Below are 25,176 nucleotides of genomic sequence, written 5' to 3' on the forward strand. Positions count from 1 at the left end.
TGCATTGGAGCCCACACTTCTCTCTTACAATTCTAACAACCAGGACAAGTTCTGGGTTTTAGACTTAACCCAAGTCAGAGGAATATACCTTTCTCAATTGCACATATCCCGATCACCTGTTCCTTCTCTCTAGTAAATGCGTCCTTGAGTTGCGTTCCGGTCTCCATAGGATAATGTAGCATTTTGGGAAGAAAATACATCCTAAAAGTCCAGCACATGAAGCCAATATGGCGAATATCTCCACGGCCACCATGTATTTCCCTTTGGTGCTTAGATAAGCCGGGATCATGGCAGTCCAGACACTGCAGAACACCAGCATGCTGAAGGTGATGTACTTGGCCTCATTAAAGCTGTCCGGTAATGTCCGAGCTGAAAAAGCTGTAATAAAACTAACAGCAGCCAAGACCCCCAAATAACCCAGCACAGAGTAGAACCCAATGGTGGAGCCTTTGTTACACTGCACAATGATTTTCCCCTGATAGGTTTTGGTGTCCGACTCTGGGAAGGGGGGTGCTAGGGCCAACCAACCCATGCAGATTTTTACTTGGATGGACGAGCAGAACAACACCAGAGAATTGGACCACTTGCTTCCAATCCAGCTTTTCCAGGAGCTGCCGGGCTTAGTGGCCCTGAAAGCAATGCAAACCATGACAGTTTTGGCCAAGACACAAGAAACTGCTACAGAGAAGAGGATTCCGAATGAGACCTGACGTAGCATGCAGGTGAGGTCCACTGGATGTCCGAGGAACAAGAAGACACAGAGGAAGCTGAGCATGATGGAGACCAGGAGAAGGAAGCTCAGGTTCCTGTTATTGGCCTTCACGATGGCCGTGTCTTGGTGCAGAATAAAAGTCATAAGAATCATAAATGTAAGGAAAGCAAATGATGTAGAAACCAGAGAAATAACCAGAACGATTGTGTCATCTGTGTAGGAGAGAAACTCCAGCAGCTTTGGGACACAGCCATCCTTCTTCTCATTGGGCCAGTGGAGGTCTGAGCATTTCTCACAGGTTTCACTGTCTGGAAAACACGATGATGACCATTTATTGGATATCACACAATATAAGATCCTCAGCAACTGGACCTACAGTCATCAGACCATTGATACCTATCCGGAGCTGTTGACTGAGAAAACCCCTGGCTTTGGGCACAGTATGACTACACTATGGAGTCTATTGTACTGAGCAGTGAGGTATGTGACTTATGCCCCGCTGCTCGGTACTTAGTTTCTATAGTACCCTAGTGTGGGGATGCCATGAAAATTACATATTGGTTAAAGGATTTCTCTCAAATACTATAGTTACTATTCCCCTACAGTCAGCAGTGATGCTCGGTGCATCATTGCTTTTTTATTACACAAAAGGAGGTGGTGACGCTTCTGGCAATGCCCAAAGATTATTTTTTAAGTAGTAAGGGATGTGCTATGTATTCACTTGGTCCGGCAGGTAAAGAGACAATTCCGACCTATTTGAATCTGAATTGCATCAAAGGACAATTCACAGCAAATCCTCCTATAGTGATTTGGATACGTTTCTCTCTCTCTCTCATTTCTCTCTATGACAATCTGTTATGTGTGGACACCCAGTGATTGGCTCATTAAAGCGAATGTATCATCAGGTACATTCGCTTCAAGTGTTGCACATGAATAGAATGGCGCCGGTGCGAGGAAGCCAGTGCCGCAGTCCTTTTTTTGAACTGTGGCCAATTCCCGCACACAGCACCGGTCTATTATGGCACTGGCCTGATGGTACATTGGCCTTAAAGAAAATGAAAGAGAAGAGACTCCACGCCGGCAGCCCAGGGCAGTCAGTATAACCCCCTTCCCCCCCTTATAGAGCTTAGTCTGCCACCCAGAGGTAACTTAACCCCCTGGGGGCCAGACTGTCCCTTGCTAGTATTTTTATTCGAGCCAGGTTCCCTCTGTTCTGTCAAGAGGGGGAGACCTCCTATAATATTCAATGGGGCTCTTATTATTTGAGTCGAGCACTCGAGCACTGAAAAATGCGTGACTGAAGTAACTAGCACTCAATTAAGTGCTCACTCTATTCTAAATTGTTATGTAAGACTTCTGAGTGCTGTCACTTTATTGTCAAAAGGAAACAATAGAAAACTAAACCTTTTTTAATATTTTTTATGGAAAGTTAGACAAATTTCTAATGTACATTAATTATGGGAAATGCACATATACTGCCATTTCCCTTAATTTAGTAGATCGTGGAGTGTTAGAATTCTGTCCTAAACCGTGACGTTACGAATCACTTGTAATTCCTATGGAGTGTCCAGCAGGGGGCGCACTATATATAGAAGTCAATGAGTACCATGTTTCGATAGGTACGCCCCTCTTTCTCAAGAAGATCTTCTTGAGAAAGAGGGGCTTACCCTTTGAAACATGTCGAAGGTATTCTGACCCTTTCAGGAATCAGTAGAAGATATGACGTCGCACTGAACTTCTGAGACTTTGAGTTTCTGAGAGACTCACCTGTTCTACAAAAGTACCGGACAATAGAGCCATCACCGGCCGGGACGTGCTCCTCCGGACGCAAAGAACTGAAGACAGAGGATTGCTAGCAATCACAGAGGATCAGAACAGCAAACCAAGTATTGTTTTGTATATTGGAACAACATACTAGAATCCTTTTTATTACTGGAGCACATCGGGACTCTGCTATACAATAACCGTGAGAGGGTGAGTGCGTTTATTATAGCTCCATTTCTCAAGTATACTAACTGACCTTGGATAGTATAATGCTGTGATGAGGGGAACGCTACTATTTATACAAAATATATCTAACTAACATATACTACTTGCGTCTCTATATATGTATATCAATATACTTTGATCTTCCACACTCCATTGTAGTGAAAGAGTTTAAATACTGTGTATATTTAGCCTGAGAACAAAGAGTCACTACTTTAAGCTAACACCCTGAGGACTTAGCAATTAAGAGGAGCGCGATCAGATACTTTGCTTTATTTTGTTACCATTACGAGCTACCTGCAGGTAGTAGCTCTATACTGTTACGCAGCACCAAATTTAGAGTGGATAGCGCTATATAGTGCACCATATTGTACCATTCCATAAATGTATTCAATCAAAAATGTACTGTAAAATACATTTTTAGATACACATCAATTGAATCTATAAAGTGTCCAGCAGGGGGCGCACTATATATATATATATATATATATAGAAGTTAATGGTACTCATTGACTTCTATATATAGTGCGCCCCTGCTGGACACTCCATAGGAATTACAACTGATTTGTGACGTCATGGTTTTTGACAGAATTCTAACACTCCACGATCTACTAAATTAAGGGAAATAGCAGTATATGTGCATTTCCCATAATTAATGTACATTAGAAATTTGTCTAACTTTCCATAAGTAATACCATATTAAAAAATACTTTTGGCTGGAGTTGTCCTTTAAGGAAAGTAAAGGTAAGGATGGACACATCTGTTTCCAGATTTCTTGATGGGGTGGAATGTAATAATATTGTGGTCACATGACCAGAGTATGACATCTTAATACCTGTCTTGTTGGAGATCTCTCCCTGGGAGCACTGGACACAGTCATAGCAGCAGGAATAGATATTGGATTTGGAGATTTTCCGATTTCCCGGTAAACAGTGATCTGAACATTGAGATGTCGGAATCTAGAAAAAGACAATGAAAACTCCGGGATGATGCTGCGATCTCTGTACAATCTGAGGAATAGTATAATAGGATCTTCCAGGAAGGAGTAACCTTCTAGTAAGCGCAGAGCACCCCCATCTCACCTGGTTGGCGCTGTTCTTCCATATGATCTTCTCTGCTTTGATATTAAATGTCAGATGGTTTTCCGTCATTTTTGTAGAACCAACATACGATCTGTCCTGTAAACTGAGCCAATTCACAATGGAGTATTGGGTGATGAAATCTCCATCTGTATAGAAGAGACGGTTCCCAGCTCCATCTTTCTGGCTTTCCAGGTAGCAGTGAAGCTGTGGGGATGAAAAGAAGGACATGTCTGGGTGTATTCAGAAAACTTTTCAAACATGTGAGAAGAAGTACATAGAGTCACTGAGCAGCTGTGGTGGTTTTTGTTACTATCAGTGATTATACAGGTGTTGGGGTCTGTGCTTATAAAACTGGCGGGAGGCTCCTGGTGGATTAATGGTCCACCCAGTGCCAACCCTAAACATCAGACTATACCTTGACTTACCTTGTCCCAGACCCTTTACCTTAGCCCAGCAGTATTTCTTGGCCTGCTTGGCCAACCATTACCTATACCAGGACCACGCTTAGAAGTAGTGACTAGAATTTTTCAAAAGTTTGTCAGGTTAGCCAAACTTTGACACAAAGTTTGCGTTCATCTGGACCAAACAGCAATAAAACAGCTAAACGATGGCAACTATTATAGTAGGAATATTGGGACTCTTTTGCTGCGAAAACAGCGTAAAAATATGCTTTTTAATGTCCTATTGAGTTTAATGGAAGAAGTGTTTCTCCGGGGGGGGGGGGGGGGGGGGGGGGGGGGGGGGGGGCTGAGAAGCGTGAAGAGACTCTAATAGATGCTACTTGCTATGTGCTAGAGGACCTCTATGTACAAAAAGGGACGCTATACAGATTTACAGTGGCAGAAGCTTTATGTTATCTTGGCACCACTGCAGTAGTCACCAGACTCTTTTATTTACAGGTGTTTGTAGTTATGTCAAGTCACCATTAGAAGTGAAAAGTGACTTATCAATCACTTTGAGTGTTTCCTATTGGGCAGAAGCCCATCCTGCTTTATAACTCAGGTTTCTATTTATTGTGATATTGGTCTATTGCACTATATTTAGGAATATTCACCTATGCTGCTATTGCATTGAATATGAGGTATATAACTGTTGTATTTGAAAATGAAATTTGTACTTATTGACCCATCTGAAGTGACCCATCATTGTCTGGTGGCCATTTTGAAGGTACTCCACAGATCATAGACTGTAAATCGTTGTACCTGATGTTCGAGTATAGTCACTATCGAACCATTTAAGCTCATTTCCCCATTGGCTGATTTCTACTGCACCTCACCAAAACCAAGGGCATCTCTGTGATCACCTCAGACAAAAGTATTAGGAAGTTGGCTGCAGGGGAAACTATAACATCCATTAATATCAACACCACCTATGTACAGCCCCCTTAAACCTCTGTAGCCGATTTCCTCAGGAGAGAATTATAGGAACTGGCATGTGACAAGACTTGATTATTGCTTAAACACACGTTCTCCTTATCAAGAGGGTTAACATTACCCAGGAGAGCTGTGGACATTGGTGGATCACTGATGTACAATTAATCATTGTGCATCAGTGATTCACCAACGTCCACTGCTCTTCTGGGTAGCACTAACCCAGTGAGTCACCTGTCAGTTTACATCAGGTGGCCTGTTCTAAAACCATGTCTGGCAGCAGAATAAGTGTCATTGTGAATGACAATTTGGACTAGGTTTGTACGAACTTTTCAAAAATTTGGATCAGTCGGGAACTGAACGTTTCGTAACGAACCTCTGTTAGGGAAGTTTAGTTCACTTATCATTAGTATTGACTGGTCCTGATCTTATCCTGATTTAATGGTTAAATACCAGAGTAATACCAGACCTGTTACCAGGGCTGTGGAGTCGGAGTCATGGAGTCGGAGCTAGTTTTGGCTGGAGTCGGAGTCGGAGTTGGAGTAGGGAAAAAAGTACCGACTCCAGCTTTAAAAAAATCTTTAAAAAATGTAGAATTTAATTTTTATATGAATTTTACAAGTTTTGCTCATGAATATATATTATGAGCAACTTTCTAAAAGGACACTGGCCCTATTACATAAGGGTGGTCGGGGAATATATCAGTAATAGGACACTGGCCCTATTACATAAGGGTGGTCGGGGAATATATCAGTAATAGGGCACTGGCCCTATTACAGAAGGGTGGTCGGGGAATATATCAGTAATAGGACACTGGCCCTATTACATAAGGGTGGTCGGGGAATATATCAGTAATAGGACACTGTCCCGATTAGATAAGGGTGGTCGGGGAATATATCAGTAATAGGACACTGGCCCTATTACATAAGGGTGGTCGGGGAATATATCAGTAATAGGACACTGGCTCTATTACATAAGGGTGGTCGGGGAATATATCAGTAATAGGACACTGGGTGGTCGGGGAGAGGTTGTCGGTCACTATTTGGCAGTTTGTTCCTGAGCTGGAAGAGTCCATTGTGTGGGGGGAGATCTGTGCTGGTCTCTTCCTGGATGCTGATGACTGTATATGAGCAGCAGTGTAATATGGAGATATCCTGTGTAATATAGAGGAGGAGGAGGAGACATAAGTAGTGTAGCTGTAACCTCTGTCCTCAGTGTGGTGTTTTCTCTCTGGGAGAAGATTGTGTGTTTTTCTTCAGTGTTCTATGGCTGCAGCTGTGTGTGTGTGTGCTATCACTGCAGCAGGCTGTGTGTGTGCTATGGCTGCAGCAGGCTGTGTGTGTGTGTGTGTGTGCACAGTATGGCTGCAGCAGGCTGTGTGTGTGTGTGTGTGTGCTATGGGTGCAGCAATCGGTGTGTGTGTGTGTGTGCTATGGCTGCAGCAAGCTGTGTGTGTGGTGTGCGCTATGGCTGCAGCAAACTGTGTGTGTGGTGTGCGCTATGGCTGCAGCAAACTGTGTGTGTGTGCTATAACTGCAGCAGGCTGTGTGTGTGCTATGGCTGCAGCAAGCTGTGTGTGTGCTATGGCTGCAGCAGGCTGTGTGTGTGTGTGCTATGGCTGCAGCAAGCTGTGTGTGTGCTATAACTGCAGCAGGCTGTGTGTGTGTGTGCTATGGCTGCAGCAGGCTGTGTGTGTGTGTGTGTGTGTGTGCGTGCTATTGCGTGCCCCACAGTGTCCTATATCACTGTGTGACCTCTATATCACTATGTGTGACCCCTCTCTATATCACTATGTGTGACCCCTCTATATCACTATGTGTGACCCCTCTCTATATCACTATAAGTGACCCCTCTATATCACTATGTGTGACCCCCTGTATATCACTATGTGTGACCCCTCTATATCACTATGTGTGACCCCTCTCTATATCACTGTGTGTGACCCCTCTCTATATCACTATGTGTGACCCCCTGTATATCATTATGTGTCACCCCTCTCTATATCACTATGTGTGACCCCCTGTATATCACTATGTATGACCCCTCTCTATATCACTATGTGTGACCCCCTGTATATCACTATGTGTGACCTCTCTATATCACTATGTGTGGCCTCTCTCTATATCACTGTGTGACCCCTCTCTATACCACTGTGACCCCCTGTATATCACTGTGTATGACCCCTCTCTATATCACTATGTGTGACCCCCTGTATATCACTATGTGTGACCTCTCTATATCACTATGTGTGGCCTCTCTCTATATCACTGTGTGACCCCTCTCTATACCACTGTGACCCCCTGTATATCACTGTGTGTGACCTCTCTATATCACTATGTGTGACCCCTCTCTATATCACTATGTGTGACCCCTCTATATCACTATGTGTGACCCCTCTCTATATCACTATGTGTGACCTCTCTCTATATCACTATGTGTGACCCCTCTCTATATCACTATGTGTGACCCCTCTCTATATCACTATGTGTGACCCCTCTCTATATCACTATGTGTGACCCCTCTCTATATCACTATGTGTGACCTCTCTATATCACTGTGTGTGACCTCTCTCTATATCACTATGTGTGACCCCTCTCTATATCACTATGTGTGACCCCTCTATATCACTATGTGTGACCCCCTCTCTATATCACTATGTGTGACCCCTCTCTATATCACTATGTGTGACCCCTCTATATCACTATGTGTGACCCCTCTATATCACTATGTGTGACCTCTCTATATCACTATGTGTGACCCCTCTCTATATCACTATGTGTGACCTCTCTATATCACTATGTGTGACCCCTCTCTATATCACTATGTGTGACCCCTCTCTATATCACTATGTGTGACCCCTCTCTATATCACTATGTGTGACCCCTCTCTATATCACTATGTGTGACCTCTCTCTATATCACTATGTGTGACCCCTCTCTATATCACTATGTGTGACCCCCTCTCTATCACTATGTGTAACCTCTCTATATCACTATGTGTGACCCCTCTCTATATCACTATGTGTGACCTCTCTATATCACTATGTGTGACCCCTCTATATCACTATGTGTGACCCCCTCTATATCACTATGTGTGACCCCCTCTATATCACTATGTGTGACCCCCTCTATATCACTATGTGTGACCCCCTCTATATCACTATGTGTGACCCCTCTATATCACTATGTGTGACCTCTCTATATCACTATGTGTGACCCCTCTATATATCACTATGTGTGACCCCTCTCTATATCACTATGTGTGACCCCTCTCTATATCGCTATGTGTGACCCCTCTCTATATCACTATGTGTGACCCCTCTCTATATCGCTATGTGTGACCCCTCTCTATATCACTATGTGTGACCTCTCTCTATATCACTATGTGTGACCCCCCCTCTATATCACTATGTGTGACCCCTCTCTATATCACTATGTGTGACCTCTCTCTATATCACTATGTGTGACCCCTCTATATCACTATGTGTGACCCCTCTATATCACTATGTGTGACCCCTCTATATCACTATGGCTGACCCCTCTGTATTACAGGTATCTGGCAGTGTTAGTGTTTCTGTGAGTATGGAGAATATTTAGTTAGAAACATAGAAGATGTCAGCAGGAAAAGCCCACCTGCTCCATCTAGTCTAGTTGTGAGTAGTTCAGGACATGGAGGCTGGAGACTGGCTGCATCCACTGCACACAGGAGAAGCTGCTGTATATACAGTATATACTCCCTCAGAAGTCGCCCCAGGATCATGTAGGACATTAGGGAGAAGCTGCTGAGCCGGTGTGATAGATATCTCCCCTGGTATCTGACCGGCCATTTATCATGGAGCAGGAGGCCGAGTCGGGAGTCGGTCCTGATAAAATTCAGGAGTCGGAGCTGCGGCTTACCGACTCCACAGCCCTGCCTGTTACTTAGCACAATGGTAACACACCTGCTAGTCTTTACAGTACTGGTCTTTAGTTTTCAAAACCATCATCTTACAATTCATTACCTTATGTCTGTATCTATGGAGAAGAGCGATCTTATCACCTGACAGTCTGTCTATAGACATGTATAGATCATGTAGAGCCTGGGCCAATATATATACAGCTTTATACACTCGGTCAGAAAAGCCTAGGCCTTTAAAGTTATGAAAATCTGTGACCCGTTCTGTCCCCGTGCAGTTACGGAGAGAAATCTTGTATACCGATTGATGAAATTGATTCATTCTGGGATCTCTTGATAAGCAGTGGAAGTTCACCAGCCATATATGAGCCAGTAACATATCTTCTGGGTGACTTCTGGTCTGAAAACTTTCATAGAAGCTTCTTATATCTGGAAGAGGCAACACAGAAGGCTCAAGAGCCAAACTCCCATGAAACGCCTCTCGATGATGCTCAATGAGAGTTGTGATTAAAGCAAATGCAGGACCGAAGACCAGCGTTTTATCCCGGAGCACGTCTCGTATTGCATGTAAGCGATCTGCAAGGGCTGGAGAATACCTCCCGCAGAGTAGTATGACCTGGGCTGAAGACTTCCTGATGGTCTCCATGTTTCTTCTCTCAATCTCATCTAGATCACGTAACTTCACATACTTCACCTTGATGGTGTAGGCCACACAGATCCCATTCATGGTCAGATATTGTGCCACAATCTGAATCTCCTCATCACCACTCTCATCATCCGAAGAGACAATCCCCACCCACGTCCATCCAAAGAAAGCAATCAGTCTGGATAAAACCAAATAACTCATCCGGATAGTTTGAATTGTACGGTAAAATGTTGGGTAGAGATTTCTGTCACTGAGGACGTAACTTGTGGCCCCGTAGCTGATCTGAAAAATACAATAGAAGAATATATATGGCCGAGGAGTCAGCAGCAAGGTGTTAATGTGCAGGCTAGCGGGTGTTACGGCACTGCCGAAGCATTCGTCCTGGGGTCTGAGTGGTACGCTAACTCTCTTATAGCACCAAGGCTGTAATTATTGTGATAATAATACAAGACAGATGAAATGGTATTATCTCATAAAAACTGTGAAATTATATTTTGGAATAGAATAGAAGAGTGAAAAGAATTTATATAGGGTTTTGGGGATATGAGGCTGGATATAGGAAACCCTGGACCACGACTGAGGGTATCACTGTATCAGGGTTTTTATTGCTCTCTCCTTCCTGGTTGCCCAGTTGCTCAAAACTGCTCAAAAAATTCCCAGAATGCATTGCTTACCCTCAGTTATCCATCACGACCCTCCCACCCTGCCGGTTTCCCTCCCACATTACTCCTGACAGTTCCCCAACCAGGACATTTCAGTACACAGCAGTCTATTGCTCTGCAGTCAGTAAATCTGCAGCACCTGCTGTGTTCATTCCCTGTCTGCTCCTTGGCCTGTGGCATCATTCAGTACAAGGTAACATGTATTCACACCTCATTCTCCCTAAATGTCCCAATAAAGATATATATCTATATGTGTACATGACAGGGAGATGGTGAGGTGATATATGCTGTAGGGGGTGGTCAGAGATGATGACAATGCAGAAGAGGATGCTGCATTGTCTGAGGCCAGAGACAGAAACTGAGAAGCTGTAAAGCTGGAGCGAAAGTCAACACCACACTGACAGTGGAAGAACTACACAACAATGGAAGAACTATACAACTACAAAACATGCTAAAGCCAGTACAATAACATCATATTAGTAAGTTATATACCTTGGGGTGATGAGTATTTAAATACCTTTTGATACCAGAATATCCCTTTAAAAAATCAACACCAAAAACACCAACATTATGTGCTGTGTATTTGTTTGGATTGTACTAAATCCTGACCAGTGTGCATCTGGTCTGTAAGACACCACCACCTGCCTGGGAGTGTCGGTATAATCCCAAGATCTGAGCCATGGACAGTGTAGTAGCGGATCCCTGATCTCCGATAAAACCGGCTACATTCATCCGTCCTCTGCAGGAATAGTTGGGGACGGTCATTCTAGGTCCGGATAATATCCGTAGGACGCTCTTCATGGCTTTCTTACTGTCAGAGCAGGAGTCGAATACGTGATATCCCAGAGAGACATTGGGTAATATCTCCTGATCTTGGTTAATTCCCTCGATGGCGAAACGGAAAGTTAGAAGATCCTTGTAATAGAGAGGCACCGGTCTGTGAGGATAAGGATAGTAGTTATAAGGGATAATTGGGATGGTATCATGCAGAGAAGAATCCAAGAATCATAGACGTATAAAAATGGACTGTATAGTGACAGCAAATGTTGGGCTGCTTGAAAAAAAGACAGGCTTCACATACTCCCCAACCCATGGCCAACACATGTCCACGATATAGTCCCCAATATCCAGGATGTTCCAGAGTGCAGCACGTCTCCTCTGATAACTGGGATCAGTCAGAGCGCTACTGGAGTGTGGTGTCCCACCATGGGTGTTGCTATTAGTTACACCCTTCGTAAAAGCCTGTACTTTTTGTGTGTAAGTGGTGATGTGGTAGTGTAAAGTTTTGCCACAAGATGTCGCTATTGTAAGTATGTGTATTCAGTGTTGCACAGTTGTAGTACTGAAGGCGCTATTGTTTGTTTGTATGTCACATGGATCTGTAGACCAATGAGAGTACTTTCTTCTTGTAACCTATTATTTCTCTGTTTACATCTTACATATGCACTCTTCACCCATACACCTTACAGGGACTGTAGATAGGAAGTCACATAGGTAGAGGAAGAGCAGTGTCTTTTACCGCTAGACCCTGCAGAGACAGGATGCAACCTACATTTTCTTCTCAAGTAACTCCACACAACACTATGCAGTGTTAAACCCTTTACTAGAGAAGACAAGTCAGAGATCATCTCAACCCACGCTGTGGAGAGTCACAGTACAGGACAGTATATATATAAAAAAAAGTAAACTGATCTGGGTAGAGCAAAGTTGCTGGAAGCCTATGCAATCTATCATTGTGCTCATACCAGGTAACAAGGTCTGGGGCTTGTGTCACCCACTAGGACGGGTCCTCCGACACTGGTAGGGCAATAGGTGGTGCAAAGACCAAAAGAGTCAAAACACAGGCACAAGTATTCTCTCTCTTCTCAAGTATTTTTCTATTTCTACTGCCGACTTCCCGGCAGAGCACAGTACTACTTGGGTTGGGACTCTCACAACATCCTCCTCTCTACTCTTCTGATTCTCTATTCTTAACACGCAACCCAGTCAGCACGACTGTACCACTCTCTATACTCTCACTACAGATCTGCATCCTGAACTATAAAGTGTCTTATTAAGTATAAAGTCTTACATCAATGCCAAGCTGTATGACCTGTTGTATACAAGTGTCTTCGGAGTAAAACAGATTTTATTTATGATAAAGAGACTCTGTAATTCCTCGTCAAGCACCAACACAGTACACACACACTCCTTGGGTCATCTCCCCTTTCTGTGAGTGGCAGTGCCGATAGTCCGGGTAGGTCACTATTCCACTCCGGACCACCATGATAAGTACCTAAGGGGCCCCACAACAACCCAGCAGGACACTGTTTACAGGTGAACAAGGTGTATCCGGCCCTTTAAAATAAAAGCAGGTGTGCCACCATACCAGTGTGCCCAACCGGCACTGGTGTCACAACATCTCGGCCAACCACCATAGAACTGGCGTCACACTTCACCACCTAGCAAGTGACCGGCCGTACCTCCTCCATATCGGAGGTGTACCACCACACCACAGGAGGTCTACTGGACAACTACAACAGCTCTAGCAAAATGCAGTCTCACATCTGATGACAGCATCTACGTTCTGAACCCAGAAGATGTGGACCAGGGAGCTCTGAAACATTCCCTTACCTCAAGCATATGTCAGTAGGAATAAACTTATAGAATAAAAGCTGATTTATAAAATTATTGACGGTGAAGACTCCTCCAACGATGACGTCCCCATCCCGAAAATATTCATAATCCTCTATAATATTCACCAGGTGCAAATCACAGGCCGGTGGTGGGTTCTGGGATCTACAATGTGTCACATACAGAATCAGGACAAGGAAAAGGACCATCCTGGTGTGTGCGGAGAGTACAGGTCTGTGCAGGACTCCCCCAGATAAGGCTGAGCACCCCAATATGATACAGAGCAGAAGGAGGAGGCCGTAGAGCTCAGGGACATGGAGCATCGTGTAGGATAGAGGACAACCCAATATAACTCAGCACACGAGACTGTAGAGCTCAGGGACACGGAGCCTGATGTAGGATATAGGACACCCCAATATAACAGGACAGGAGGCCCTAGAGCTCAGGGACACGGAGCCTGGTGTAGGATATAGGACACCCCAATATAACTCAGCACACGAGACTGTAGAGCTCAGGGACACGGAGCCTGATGTAGGATATAGGACACCCCAATATAACAGGACAGGAGGCCCTAGAGCTCAGGGACACAGAGCCTGGTGTAGGATATAGGACACCCCAATATAACTCAGCACACGAGACTGTAGAGCTCAGGGACACGGAGCCTGATGTAGGATATAGGACACCCCAATATAACAGGACAGGAGGCCCTAGAGCTCAGGGACACAGAGCCTGGTGTAGGATATAGGACACCCCAATATAACTCAGCACACGAGACCGTAGAGCTCAGGGACACGGAACCTGATGTAGGATATAGGACACCCCAATATAACAGGACAGGAGGCCGTAGAGCTCAGGGACACGGAGCCTGATGTAGGATATAGGACACCCCAATCTAACAGGACAGGAGGCCGTAGAGCTCAGGGACACGGAGCCTGGTGTAGGATATAGGACACCCCAATATAACAGGACAGGAGGCCGTAGAGCTCAGGGACACGGAGCCTGATGTAGGATATAGGACACCCCAATATAACAGGACAGGAGGCCGTAGAGCTCAGGGACACGGAGCCTGATGTAGGATATAGGACACCCCAATATAACAGGACAGGAGGCCCTAGAGCTCAGGGACACGGAGCCTGATGTAGGATATAGGACACCCCAATATAACAGGACAGGAGGCTGTAGAGCTCAGGGACACGGAGCCTAATGTAGGATATAGGACACCCCAATATAACAGGACAGGAGGCCCTAGAGCTCAGGGACACGGAGCCTGATGTAGGATATAGGACACCCCAATATAACAGGACAGGAGGCCCTAGAGCTCAGGGACACAGAGCCTGATGTAGGATATAGGACACCCCAATATAACAGGACAGGAGGCCCTAGAGCTCAGGGACACGGAGCCTGATGTAGGATATAGGACACCCCAATATAACAGGACAGGAGGCCCTAGAGCTCAGGGACACGGAGCCTGATGTAGGATATAGGACACCCCAATATAACAGGACAGGAGGCCCTAGAGCTCAGGGACACAGAGCCTGATGTAGGATATAGGACACCCCAATATAACAGGATAGGAGGCTGTAGAGCTCAGGGACACGGAGCCTGATGTAGGATATAGGACACCCCAATATAACAGGACAGGAGGCCCTAGAGCTCAGGGACATGGAGCCTGATGTAGGATATAGGACACCCCAATATAACAGGACAGGAGACCCTAGAGCTCAGGGACACGGAGCCTGATGTAGGATATAGGTCACCCCAATATAACAGGACAGGAGGCCCTAGAGCTCAGGGACACGGAGCCTGATGTAGGATATAGGTCACCCCAATATAACAGGACAGGAGACCCTAGAGCTCAGGGACACGGAGCCTGATGTAGGATATAGGACACCCCAATATAACAGGACAGGAGGCCGTAGAGCTCAGGGACACGGAGCCTGGTGTAGGATATAGGACACCCCAATATAACAGGACAGGAGGCCGTAGAGCTCAGGGACATGGAGAATCGTGTAGGATATAGGACACCCCAATATAACAGGACAGGAGGCCGTAGAGCTCAGGGACACGGAGCCTGATGTAGGATATAGGACACCCCAATATAACAGGACAGGAGGCCGTAGAGCTCAGGGACACAGAGCCTGATGTAGGATAGAGGACACCCCAATATAACAGGACAGGAGGCCCTAGAGCTCAGGGACACGGAGCCTGATGTAGGATATAGGACACCCCAATATAACAGGACAGGAGGCCGTAGAGCTCAGGGACACGGAGCCTGGTGTAGGATATAGGACACCCCAATATAACTCAGCACACCAGACTGTAGAGCTCAGGGACACGGAGCCTGATGTAGGATATAGGACACCCCAATATAACAGGACAGGAGGCCCTAGAGCTCAGGGACACGGAGCCTGATGTAGGATATAGGACACCCCAATATAACAGGACAGGAGGCCGTAGAGCTCAGGGACACGGAGCCTGATGTAGTATATAGGACACCCCAATATAACAGGACAGGAGGCCATAGAGCTCAGGGACACGGAGCCTGGTGTAGGATATAGGACACCCCAATATAACAGGACAGGAGGCCGTAGAGCTCAGGGACACAGAGCCTGGTGTAGGATATAGGACACCCCAATATAACAGGACAGGAGGCCCTAGAGCTCAGGGACACGGAGCCTGGTGTAGGATATAGGACACCCCAATATAACTCAGCACACCAGACTGTAGAGCTCAGGGACACGGAGCCTGATGTAGGATATAGGACACCCCAATATAACAGGACAGGAGGCCCTAGAGCTCAGGGACACGGAGCCTGATGTAGGATATAGGACACCCCAATATAACAGGACAGGAGGCCGTAGAGCTCAGGGACACGGAGCCTGATGTAGTATATAGGACACCCCAATATAACAGGACAGGAGGCCATAGAGCTCAGGGACACGGAGCCTGGTGTAGGATATAGGACACCCCAATATAACAGGACAGGAGGCCGTAGAGCTCAGGGACACAGAGCCTGGTGTAGGGTATAGGACACCCCAATATAACAGGACAGGAGGCCCTAGAGCTCAGGGACACGGAGCCTGGTGTAGGATATAGGTCACCCCAATATAACAGGATAGGATAGAGGACAATGTATTAGATATCTGCCTCTCTGGCTCCTTATATACAGTACACTGTCATACATCTCTATGTGATCTGGATTTAGTTAGAGCCTCAGCTGTTCACCTTCTGAGATTCCAGCTTCTTTTTCTCTTACTATAAGTGTTACAGTCACGTGAGACATCAGTTATAGTCCTGAAAAATTATTCACTATTCTCTTCTCGGATCTGACAGTAAAAAATAAAAAATCAACAATATGTTAAATGTTTGTTGTACCGGGAATGAATGTGCCTTGAGTATACTTACTTACTAACTTAGAGTCCTGTCCTTGCATATGAGGACATATGAGGCCAACTTGAATGACTGGATTCTGGCTTTAGGACCGGGTCAGCAACACTTGGGCTACCCTTCCCGCTTCTGTGCTGTCCCCCATGATTGTCCTAGGGCTGCTCATGTCTTCCGACATCTTCTTACTCCTTCTCTGGCCACTAGGATGCACATGCGGCCAACTGCTTATCTCCACCTGCTACTGCCGTGTGCCAGTCCAGAGCCACCTGGACCTAGTTAAACCTGCTTTACCTGCTGCTTCTTTCCAGAGCATTGCTGGATTCTAGCATTCCCATCGATCTGTCTGCTGTTTCTGCTGTATTCTCGTGTATCCTGACTCTTTCTTTCTGACCCTTGTCTGCACCGCCTGCCTCTCTCATTGCTTACTCAGATTGCCTGACCTGCCTCTGAATCCGCCTGCCTGGACACTATGATACCTGTCTGATCCCTGGCACTGCGCCATTTTCACTCTGCTACCTAAGGAACCACATGTTCCAGCAGCTTCAACAGTTCCAGGCTCCTCATGACCAGACCTAAGTGCGGAAGATATCTAGTTTCCATGGCCCCCCTGATTTGATGGGGACCCCAAGTCCTGTCGAGGCTTCTTAAACCATTGCCGATCCACCTTGAGCTGCATGGGCAACGCACTAGGCCACGTCTCCTCTACAGCTTTGCCTCTGTTTCTCCTACGTCAGAGTTTTCTGACCAATGGACAGTATGCCACCCAGTTCCATGGCAGCAGAACTGGCCTGAAAAGATGAGGCTCTACTGGCATTATTTTGGGAGGGTCTGTCCAACCAGATCAAGGATGAGTAAGCTGGTTTTTACACGTTCGTCAGGTCTTGCAGCGTTTGAGAGAGAATAGACGGTACGCAAAGCTTGAGAAATGTGTCTTTGAGAAGACCTTGTGCCTTTTCTGAACTTTATCCAGATAGATCTGCAGAAGCAAGCTGGCCATGCTTATGTGGTGTGCCCCCGAGGTGTTATGTGGGAGGATCACCGCTCACTTGCTAGGTGGTGAGGTGTGACGCCAGTTCTATGGTGGTTGGCCGAGATACAGCCGGGCCCAGTGATGTTATGTCGTGACGCCAGTGCCAGCACACAGGTATGGTGGCACACCTGCTTTTAGTGGACAGTGACCTGCTGAGTTGCTACGGGGTCCCTTGGGTTGTTATAATCACGGTGGTACGGAGTGGAGTGTTGAGCCACCCGGACTATTGGTACTGCCACCCACAGAAAGGGGAAATGTCCCAAGGATGTGCTATAGATGTGTTGGTGTGGGGAGAAGAATCACAGAGTCTCTTTATCATAAATAATCTCGTTTTACTTAGTAAGTAAAATAATACAACTTTTCCTTTGATAGGGTATGTTTCTCTTGAGAAAGCACTTGATAATACACTCCATAGTACACTTGATAATACAGCAACCAGATCTGTGATAGGGATACAGTGACGAGTACAGTTGTGCTGACTGAGTTGCGTGTTGAGCGATACAAAGGATCAGAGGAGCAGATAGGAGGATGTCGTGAGCGTCCCAACCCAAGTAGTACTGTGCTCTGCCGGGATGTTGGTGGATGAGGTAGAAAAAATCTTAGAACAAGAAGAAGAGAATACTTGTGCCTGTGTTTTGACCTTTGGGTCTTTGCGCCACCTAATGCCCACCAGTGTCGGGGGACCCGTCCTAAAGGGTGACACAAGGCCCCAGACCTTCTAACCTGGGATGAGCGGAATGCTGAGGATTTCCTGCTGACAACCGCACTGCGAGATAGAGTTCCTAGGTTCTTAGCAACTTTGCTGTATCCGGATAAGTTACTAGCTTCTTTGGCTTTCGTGGACACTGTCCTGCACTTTGACTCCTAGTCCACGGCGTGGATTGAGGGTATCTCTGATTTGTCATCTCCTGTGGGAGTTTAACACTGCATAGTGTTGTGTAAAGTAATCTGAGGGGGAACTGTTAGCTGCGCCTTGTCTTGCTTCCTACTTATACAGGGATCTGACTAAGACTGCACTTTTAAGGTAGGGGGACCTGGCAGAGGGCTAGGGCCCAAGAGGACAGCTGTAGGGAGCTTTCTAGCTTGCGTCCTTCCCGTACAACGCCCAACACAAAAGACTCATACACTTCCTCTACCCATGTGACTTCCTTCCCCAGCATATCTAAGGTGCACTGTGAGTGGGTGAAGAGTGCATTACAAGAAGTTATAAGAGAAACAGATCGCTGATCTCAGGGAGACCAGCCAAACGACAAAACTGCTGGATGCTAGTAAAGGCGCTCAAAGCAGTGAAGTCCTAGGTGCATTGCCCCCTGGGAAACATGAATATGCAAAAAAAGAGCCCATGGAGCCTCATCAAAGAGTCTCGAAACACAGGACTAGCCAGATATCCCTACGGGAAGGACCCAACCTGTAGGGAAACCACCAAAACCACCACACTAAGTGGCCCCATAAGTCAATGTAATGACAAGGGAAAAACCAAGGCCAGGTAACCATCCACATACAGCTGTTTCAGGGTGTTGCCCCTCATCAGTGTGGAGCAGGATTCTGGCTAGGTGGGAGCAATGCCTAGTAGAGCCATAAGAGAAACAGATCACTGATCTAAGAGAGACCAGCCAAACGACAACACTGCCGGCTGCTAGTGAAAGCGCTCAATGCAGTGACATCCTAGGTGCATTGCCCCCTGGGAAACATGAATATGCAAAAGAAGAGTCTGTGGAGCCTCAATGAAGAGTCTCAAAACACAGGACTAGCCAGATATCCCTGCGGGAAGGACCCAGCCAAGGGGCGGCTGCTGTAAGGAAACCCCCAAAACCACCATATTATGTGGCCCCATAAGTCAATGTAATTAGAAGAAGTTAAGACAGAGATGATAGGATAGAAGAAGAAGACATTCCCATAGGTTCACAGATCCATGTGACACACTAATAAACAATAACCCCTTCCATACTTCAGCTGTACAGCATCTGTGTACATACATCTGTGTCACGGCCGCCCGAGCTCCCCGTGTGGCTGTCACGTCCGCTCGCTCTCATCGCCTGGCCCGTGCTCTCCTTCACATGCCTGCCTGTCACTCACCTGGCCCCAGCAGCTCGTCCATGTCCCCCCGACCTGCTGTGTCCCCCCTGGCTCCCGGCGCCTGGTCCTCACGTCGCCGCGTCCCAGCATCTCTGAGCCGGCGCGCCTCCCCACCTCCTAGGGCGCACGTGCGCCAGCTCTGCTGTGTCTTAAAGGGACCGCGTCCCTATTATTGGTCCTGGGCATTTTCCTGCCCCAATAAAGCTGACCCCTTCCTGTTCCTCCTTGCCGGATCTATAGTGCCTTTGCCTATCAGAGAAAGCATTCCTTACTGTGTTTCCAGTGTACCAGATCGCCTGCTCACGTTCCTCGATTACCCCTTGTCTGCCTCTTGCCCTGACCTTTCGGCCTGTCCCTGACCACGTCTTTGTCATACGTCTCTGTACCTTGCCTCTCTCGACACTCACACTAGCAGGTGCGCCAGGGGTAGCAAACCTGGGGGTCGCCTGCCGCAGCAAGCCCATCCTGCCTTGCGGCAGGCTCTGGTGAAGACCAGCAGCCCCTTAGACTCCGCTCCCTGGTACGGCTCTATATCATCGCTAGTGAGGGCTACGCGGATCCACTGCCTCCAGTCCTGACAATCTGTAACAATGACATCTAGTGGTGAAACTTTATCACTACTTTCATCACCACTGACTCACAATAAGTACAGGCTTTTATGAAGGGTGTAACCAATAGTAACACCTGTGGTGGGACACCACACTGATATCCGCAGATAAAAATGTCAGAGCGGATTCGCTCTCACAATCTTTTGTCTCTGCTGATAGGGAGTAGGAGCCACAATATGTTATGAATCCTGGTCATCTGATTGCCATGGCTCCAGTTCTGATCAAGGATATTCCACCAGGAAGACATTGGTTCCATCCACAAACCAAAGATGGGCCTAGGAAAATTTTCCGTAATGTCCGTAAGATGCCTGACCTGGTTATCTGGCACTATTGGTGGCCTAACATTGCCCAGGATGTATGGGACTATGTGTCAATGTTTTCCAGTTGTGCCCAGAACAAGGTCTAAAGAATCAAGCTTGCTGGCTTTCTGCAGCCATTTCCTATCCCAGAGTCGCCCTGGCAGCCCTTCACCATGGAATTCAAAGGGACCGGCCTCCCCTCCTCCGGCTGTACAGTTATCTGGGTAATTTCGGACTGCTTTTCCAATATGGCCCACTTCACTGCCTGCACGGCCGGCCATCCCATATAGTCTCTGATCACAGTTTACTTCCAGATTCAGGAGGGCCCTATGTTCACTACTAAGAAATGACTTGGACTATTCCTCTGGTTGCCACCTACAGTCCAACTCTGAGGTAGAGCGTGTGACACTGGATACTTACTGGCTTATTTTGTCTCTGCACATCATGATGGCGGGCCCATATCTTCCCGGGCAGAGTTCTGCTGTAATAACCATTATGGGGAATCCTCTGGATCGTCTCCTTTCTACATTTTATCTCTCCTCAAGCTGCTGGTTCTCAATAAATACTATAAGCCGGCTCAGTCTCTATGGACATGGACTCTGAATACAAGGTAAAGGACATCCTAGACTGTATCTAGGTATTTAGGGGAAAATGTCTTGCCCGCCTCACTTCCAAAAAAAAAAGGGGCATGGAGAGAGGAGTAACGCTGCTGGACTCCCTGGTGGTGCCATCCTGTCCGCTCCTCGGCTCTCTGCTTGTCCTGGGGCTGCTCGTGTCTTCTGCCCTCTTCATCCTCTTTCTGCTGCAGTGACACCTCTAGCCACAAGGGTGCGCATGTGGCCAACTGCCTGCAATTTATAAAGGCAGCTTCTCTCCACCTGCTACTGACAATCCGGAGCCACCTGCATTTATTTAAAGCAGCTCCACCTGCCCCTTCTTGCCTGAGTGTTCTTGGCTGTTTTGGCTGTATTCCTGTGTATCCCGACTCGTACCTGTTCTTTGGATTACTCTGACTTTCCTGCTGACAACACGACTTGATGACCACATATACTAAGCCTGTTACCCAGTGCCTTGGGAACCAGCTGCTGTTCACACCAGGACCGCGCTTGTGGAGCGACCTGGTGCCCTCTAGTCACAGAGGTCCAGCTTCTGCATCCTGGAGCGGATAAGAGGGAAGAGCTACAGGCCTGGTGTGGCTCAAAGCCAGCGGCTCCACACTCACTATCTGTTACAGCCTGACTTTACATTAGGCCGGGTTCACACTGAGCAAATCTAGCGGAATTGTCCGTGGTGGAATGCCGTTAGCCTTCCTCTCATGATGGGAGTCTATGGGAGGCGCGTGCGGCTGTACTCACAGCGTCTCTCTGCGCTACAGAACGAACATGTTTATTCTTCAGCGCGGACAGAGCAGGAGCGGGCATCTCCCATAGACTCCCATTATCAGAGGGAGGCTAACGGCATTCCGCCGCGGAATTCCGCTAATTTTGCTCAGTGTGAACCCGGCCTTAGAGTTCAAGACTCGTATTTTCCAGTCTTTGATTACCTGGTTCTAATGCCAGACAGTTTGGAGACTTCCAGAATACCCCCCTTGCCTTTCTGATTTTGTAAATCGATCTTGGCTTCACCATCTGGAGCAACGTCGCTTCCTAGATACTAAAAAGTTTCAATGTTCTCAATGATTTGACCTTCTACAAGGAAGCTGGACGAGTGGTCCACGTTAATGTCCTGGCTAGGTCACTGAGCTTATTCCACATGTCACATCCTCAGCTATACGAATAAAAGGCCACACCAGACCCCCATGGGCTTGGGATGAATTGTTCTTACTGAAACCTCATGAAATCCCAATGAAGAGACGTAGCGCTGATATGATAGGTCTCACAGCGGCGACTACCTGGAAGGGCTCTGCTAGTGCGATGCCCTGGCCCCTGGGGGCCACTTCCGCAGTGCTGGTGTTATGAGCGGGCAATGACCGGGGCAGCTGCAGGGGTTATACTTGTCACGGTATAGGCCTGAGGGCAGCACAGCTGTAGGGACGGTCTGTGGAATCTGCGGGTGATGATGGGCATGCGATCCTTCGCTGCACTTAGTCAGGGCACCAGTTAGTGGACACCAATGCCAGGGTTCAGTAACAGCGGTTTTATTATAGATGAGGTAACTAGTAGCAACAGTTCTGTCCGGATGCAACCTGGTATATAGCAGGCTTTGACAAATAAAGCAGGAGTGGTGCTGCATAGGCTGTGAGAATACGTGCCGGATGATGGGAGTAGGAGTATGAGAGGAATAGCGTTCCTGGGTGGATTAGCTTGAGAATAATACTTGCTGTGAATCCTTGCAGCGATGAGGAGAGATAACGGAATGACACCCAGATGAGAGAGAAGACTCCGGACACTTGAGCAGGCAGATACAGCCGAAGACTTGAATACAGCAGAGCACTCGATCCACAACTCCTCTGAGGCAGGAGAGAGACGACACACATCCTCCTTGCTTGGAAGCAGGGGGAAGACTCACTTGTTAGGAGGAAGTGGGAGGTCACATGGTTGCTCCTGGCCAGAGCTAGTCGGCCATTGGAGGAACCATGGTTATAGGTCACGTGATCAACAGCCTTGCATACCACTGTACACTGTAATAATACACAGGAATACATGAGAATTCACATGAGAATGTACATTACCAGAGAATACTAGGGGAAAACCAGCAGCAGTTGCAGTGCAAACACTTACCAGAACAGGCATTGACACAGCAAGAGAAATGGGCATAATAGGAGTAGTAGTCTGCATGTTCTGGGACACTGCATACCTCCCTAGCAAGTTTGAGCCGACCTCGGCGAATCTAGAAGGCAGCAAACATGAATAGACTGGACAATCAAACAACAGGTATGAATGATGAGAGTGAGTGTGATGAGGTGTGTGTTTCCCACGCCCAAGGCACAGGTGAGAAGAGAGAGAAGATGAGAAACCCTAGTGGCAGGACTTCACCTAGGGGTGCCTAACGTACTCTGGCGACCAGGTAGCTAGTGCGTGAACCATCTGACGTGTAAGCCAGGACAACTTAACTGCTGGCGGGGGACCCTCAATATTCCAGCCAGTTAGACAGTAGTTTTTCTGTTAAATGTGTTACCCTACTGGAGGAGAACTGTGAAGACCTGTGTACTATCTTGGCGTGTTTGTGAAATGTCTTGGATACCTGAAAGAGAATAGAACAAAATAATAAAAGCAAGCATACATCTGGGCGCCCACACATACGGGTCAATTATACAACACAATTACTCAATAGGCCAAACACACGAAAGGGTATCCAAGGTGCAATATGTATGGACCAGTGTGAAGGTTAGGTAAGACTATGTGTGATTACTACTGTGTTGGGACAAGACAGAGGTAAACAAATACTGGAAACAAAAGGAAGGGAAACACAAAAGACAACAAATACTGCGAGGTCTTGAGGAGAACTGGCTCACATGACTCTGAATGAAAATCTGAGAAAAATCTGCATACGAACTGGCTCAACTAAATCTTTCCAGCTATAGATACGATAATAATACACAATAATGAGACTGGATGAGAAAATACACTCCTACATAAACTGGACTTTCTCTGAGGTATATGTAAACTGACTTCTCTTACTCAGAGGAGGAGCTATCTGACTTAGACACTGGAAAATATATACTGTTCTACAAAAGAGGCGCTCTACTCTGAGCCAATCTATGTAACCTTGTGCTTACTCAGAGGAGGAAATACAAAGACTTTGATAACACTGGAATACAATAGTAGAAAAAGTGCAATAATGAAATAAGTGCAATAATACCCTGTGTGGAACACACAATCACAGGAAAGTGCATTAGGAAGGAATGGGTTAAGTGTCTCTGTTAGGTAGAGTCTCTTTTAGGCAATTAGAACATCGTCCATGTAAAAGGCTCTGGGACAGGCACTAGAGAACCTTTTGTTAGTGTAAGTGTCCATCAGCTCATGGCTGGTTAGTACAGGGAACTTGGTCAGGAGGACCAGGCACCAACCTTGAACGTTGCAGGAACTGGAACAAAACAGTTAGACAACAAAACAGTTTAAGGACTCAGGTCTCTGTAAGGATACTTAGCAGAAATGTCCTGGAGGACCCTGAGTAGGCTTCTTCTTTTTCTTCTTCCACGGATAGCGATAGCGTGAAGGGCCTGGAGCAGAAGCATCACTGGATGCCGTAGTGACTACAATGCTGGGCGTCACCGTGGTGATAGGAGAGATGATGGGGGCCACATGATAGGTGACGGTCGTGGTAGAAGAGGCAGCCTTAGCCACAGCAGTGGGGGCAGTAGAGGGGACCGCGGTAGTAGACGGGCCCACTGTAGTGGAAGCTGCAGGAGTAGCGCTAGGCATAGCGGTGGCAGCTGTAGTGGCAGGCGACAGGGCAGCGAGGGCCTGCTGAATGTCCTCGATCAGCTGCATAATCTTAGGCCCCGGTCCGAGCATCCATTGCGGCAGGGGCGGCGAATCACGCCCTGGAGGTTGCCACAGACCCGGGGATATGAAGGCCTTAGCAGAGTTCTCCCCTTTAGGGCCAGGGACTGAGGACAGAGGAGTCGGTCCACTTACGATCAGGTCACCCTCCGGTGATGTGAACCCTCCGGTACAAGAAGCGAGGTCAGCGGTGCTGGAGTGACCGGGTCCCGGAGAAATGCTGGTCTCAGGTATGGGCCCCTCATTCTGATCAGCAGAGGCCGGGATGAAGGCCCGGCGAAGACTTCCGTCGTCCGACGGGGCAGCGGCCCAGCTGGTGTCGCTGTAGGATGGGAGCGGTGCTAGCAGGCAGGCAGGATTGCTCTC

The 25,176-nt window shown here is 47.1% G+C and overlaps 1 protein-coding gene across 1 annotated transcript; it reads right to left on the reverse strand.

The window, feature by feature from the left end:
• Positions 1-112: 112 nt before the first annotated feature.
• On the reverse strand, positions 113-16,854 carry LOC138795362 (vomeronasal type-2 receptor 26-like). Its single transcript, XM_069974349.1, has 7 exons — positions 16,829-16,854; positions 16,191-16,259; positions 10,998-11,289; positions 9,151-9,972; positions 3,781-3,984; positions 3,534-3,657; positions 113-1,020 (listed from the first exon to the last, which is right to left on the reverse strand). Exons 1-7 carry the CDS (start codon positions 16,852-16,854, stop codon positions 113-115), a joined length of 2,445 nt encoding a protein of 814 aa, XP_069830450.1.
• Between the last annotated feature and the right edge of the window lie 8,322 nt (positions 16,855-25,176).

This window comes from Dendropsophus ebraccatus, chromosome 6 (genome assembly GCF_027789765.1).
Source record: "Dendropsophus ebraccatus isolate aDenEbr1 chromosome 6, aDenEbr1.pat, whole genome shotgun sequence".
Classification (NCBI taxonomy): Eukaryota; Metazoa; Chordata; class Amphibia; order Anura; family Hylidae; genus Dendropsophus; species Dendropsophus ebraccatus.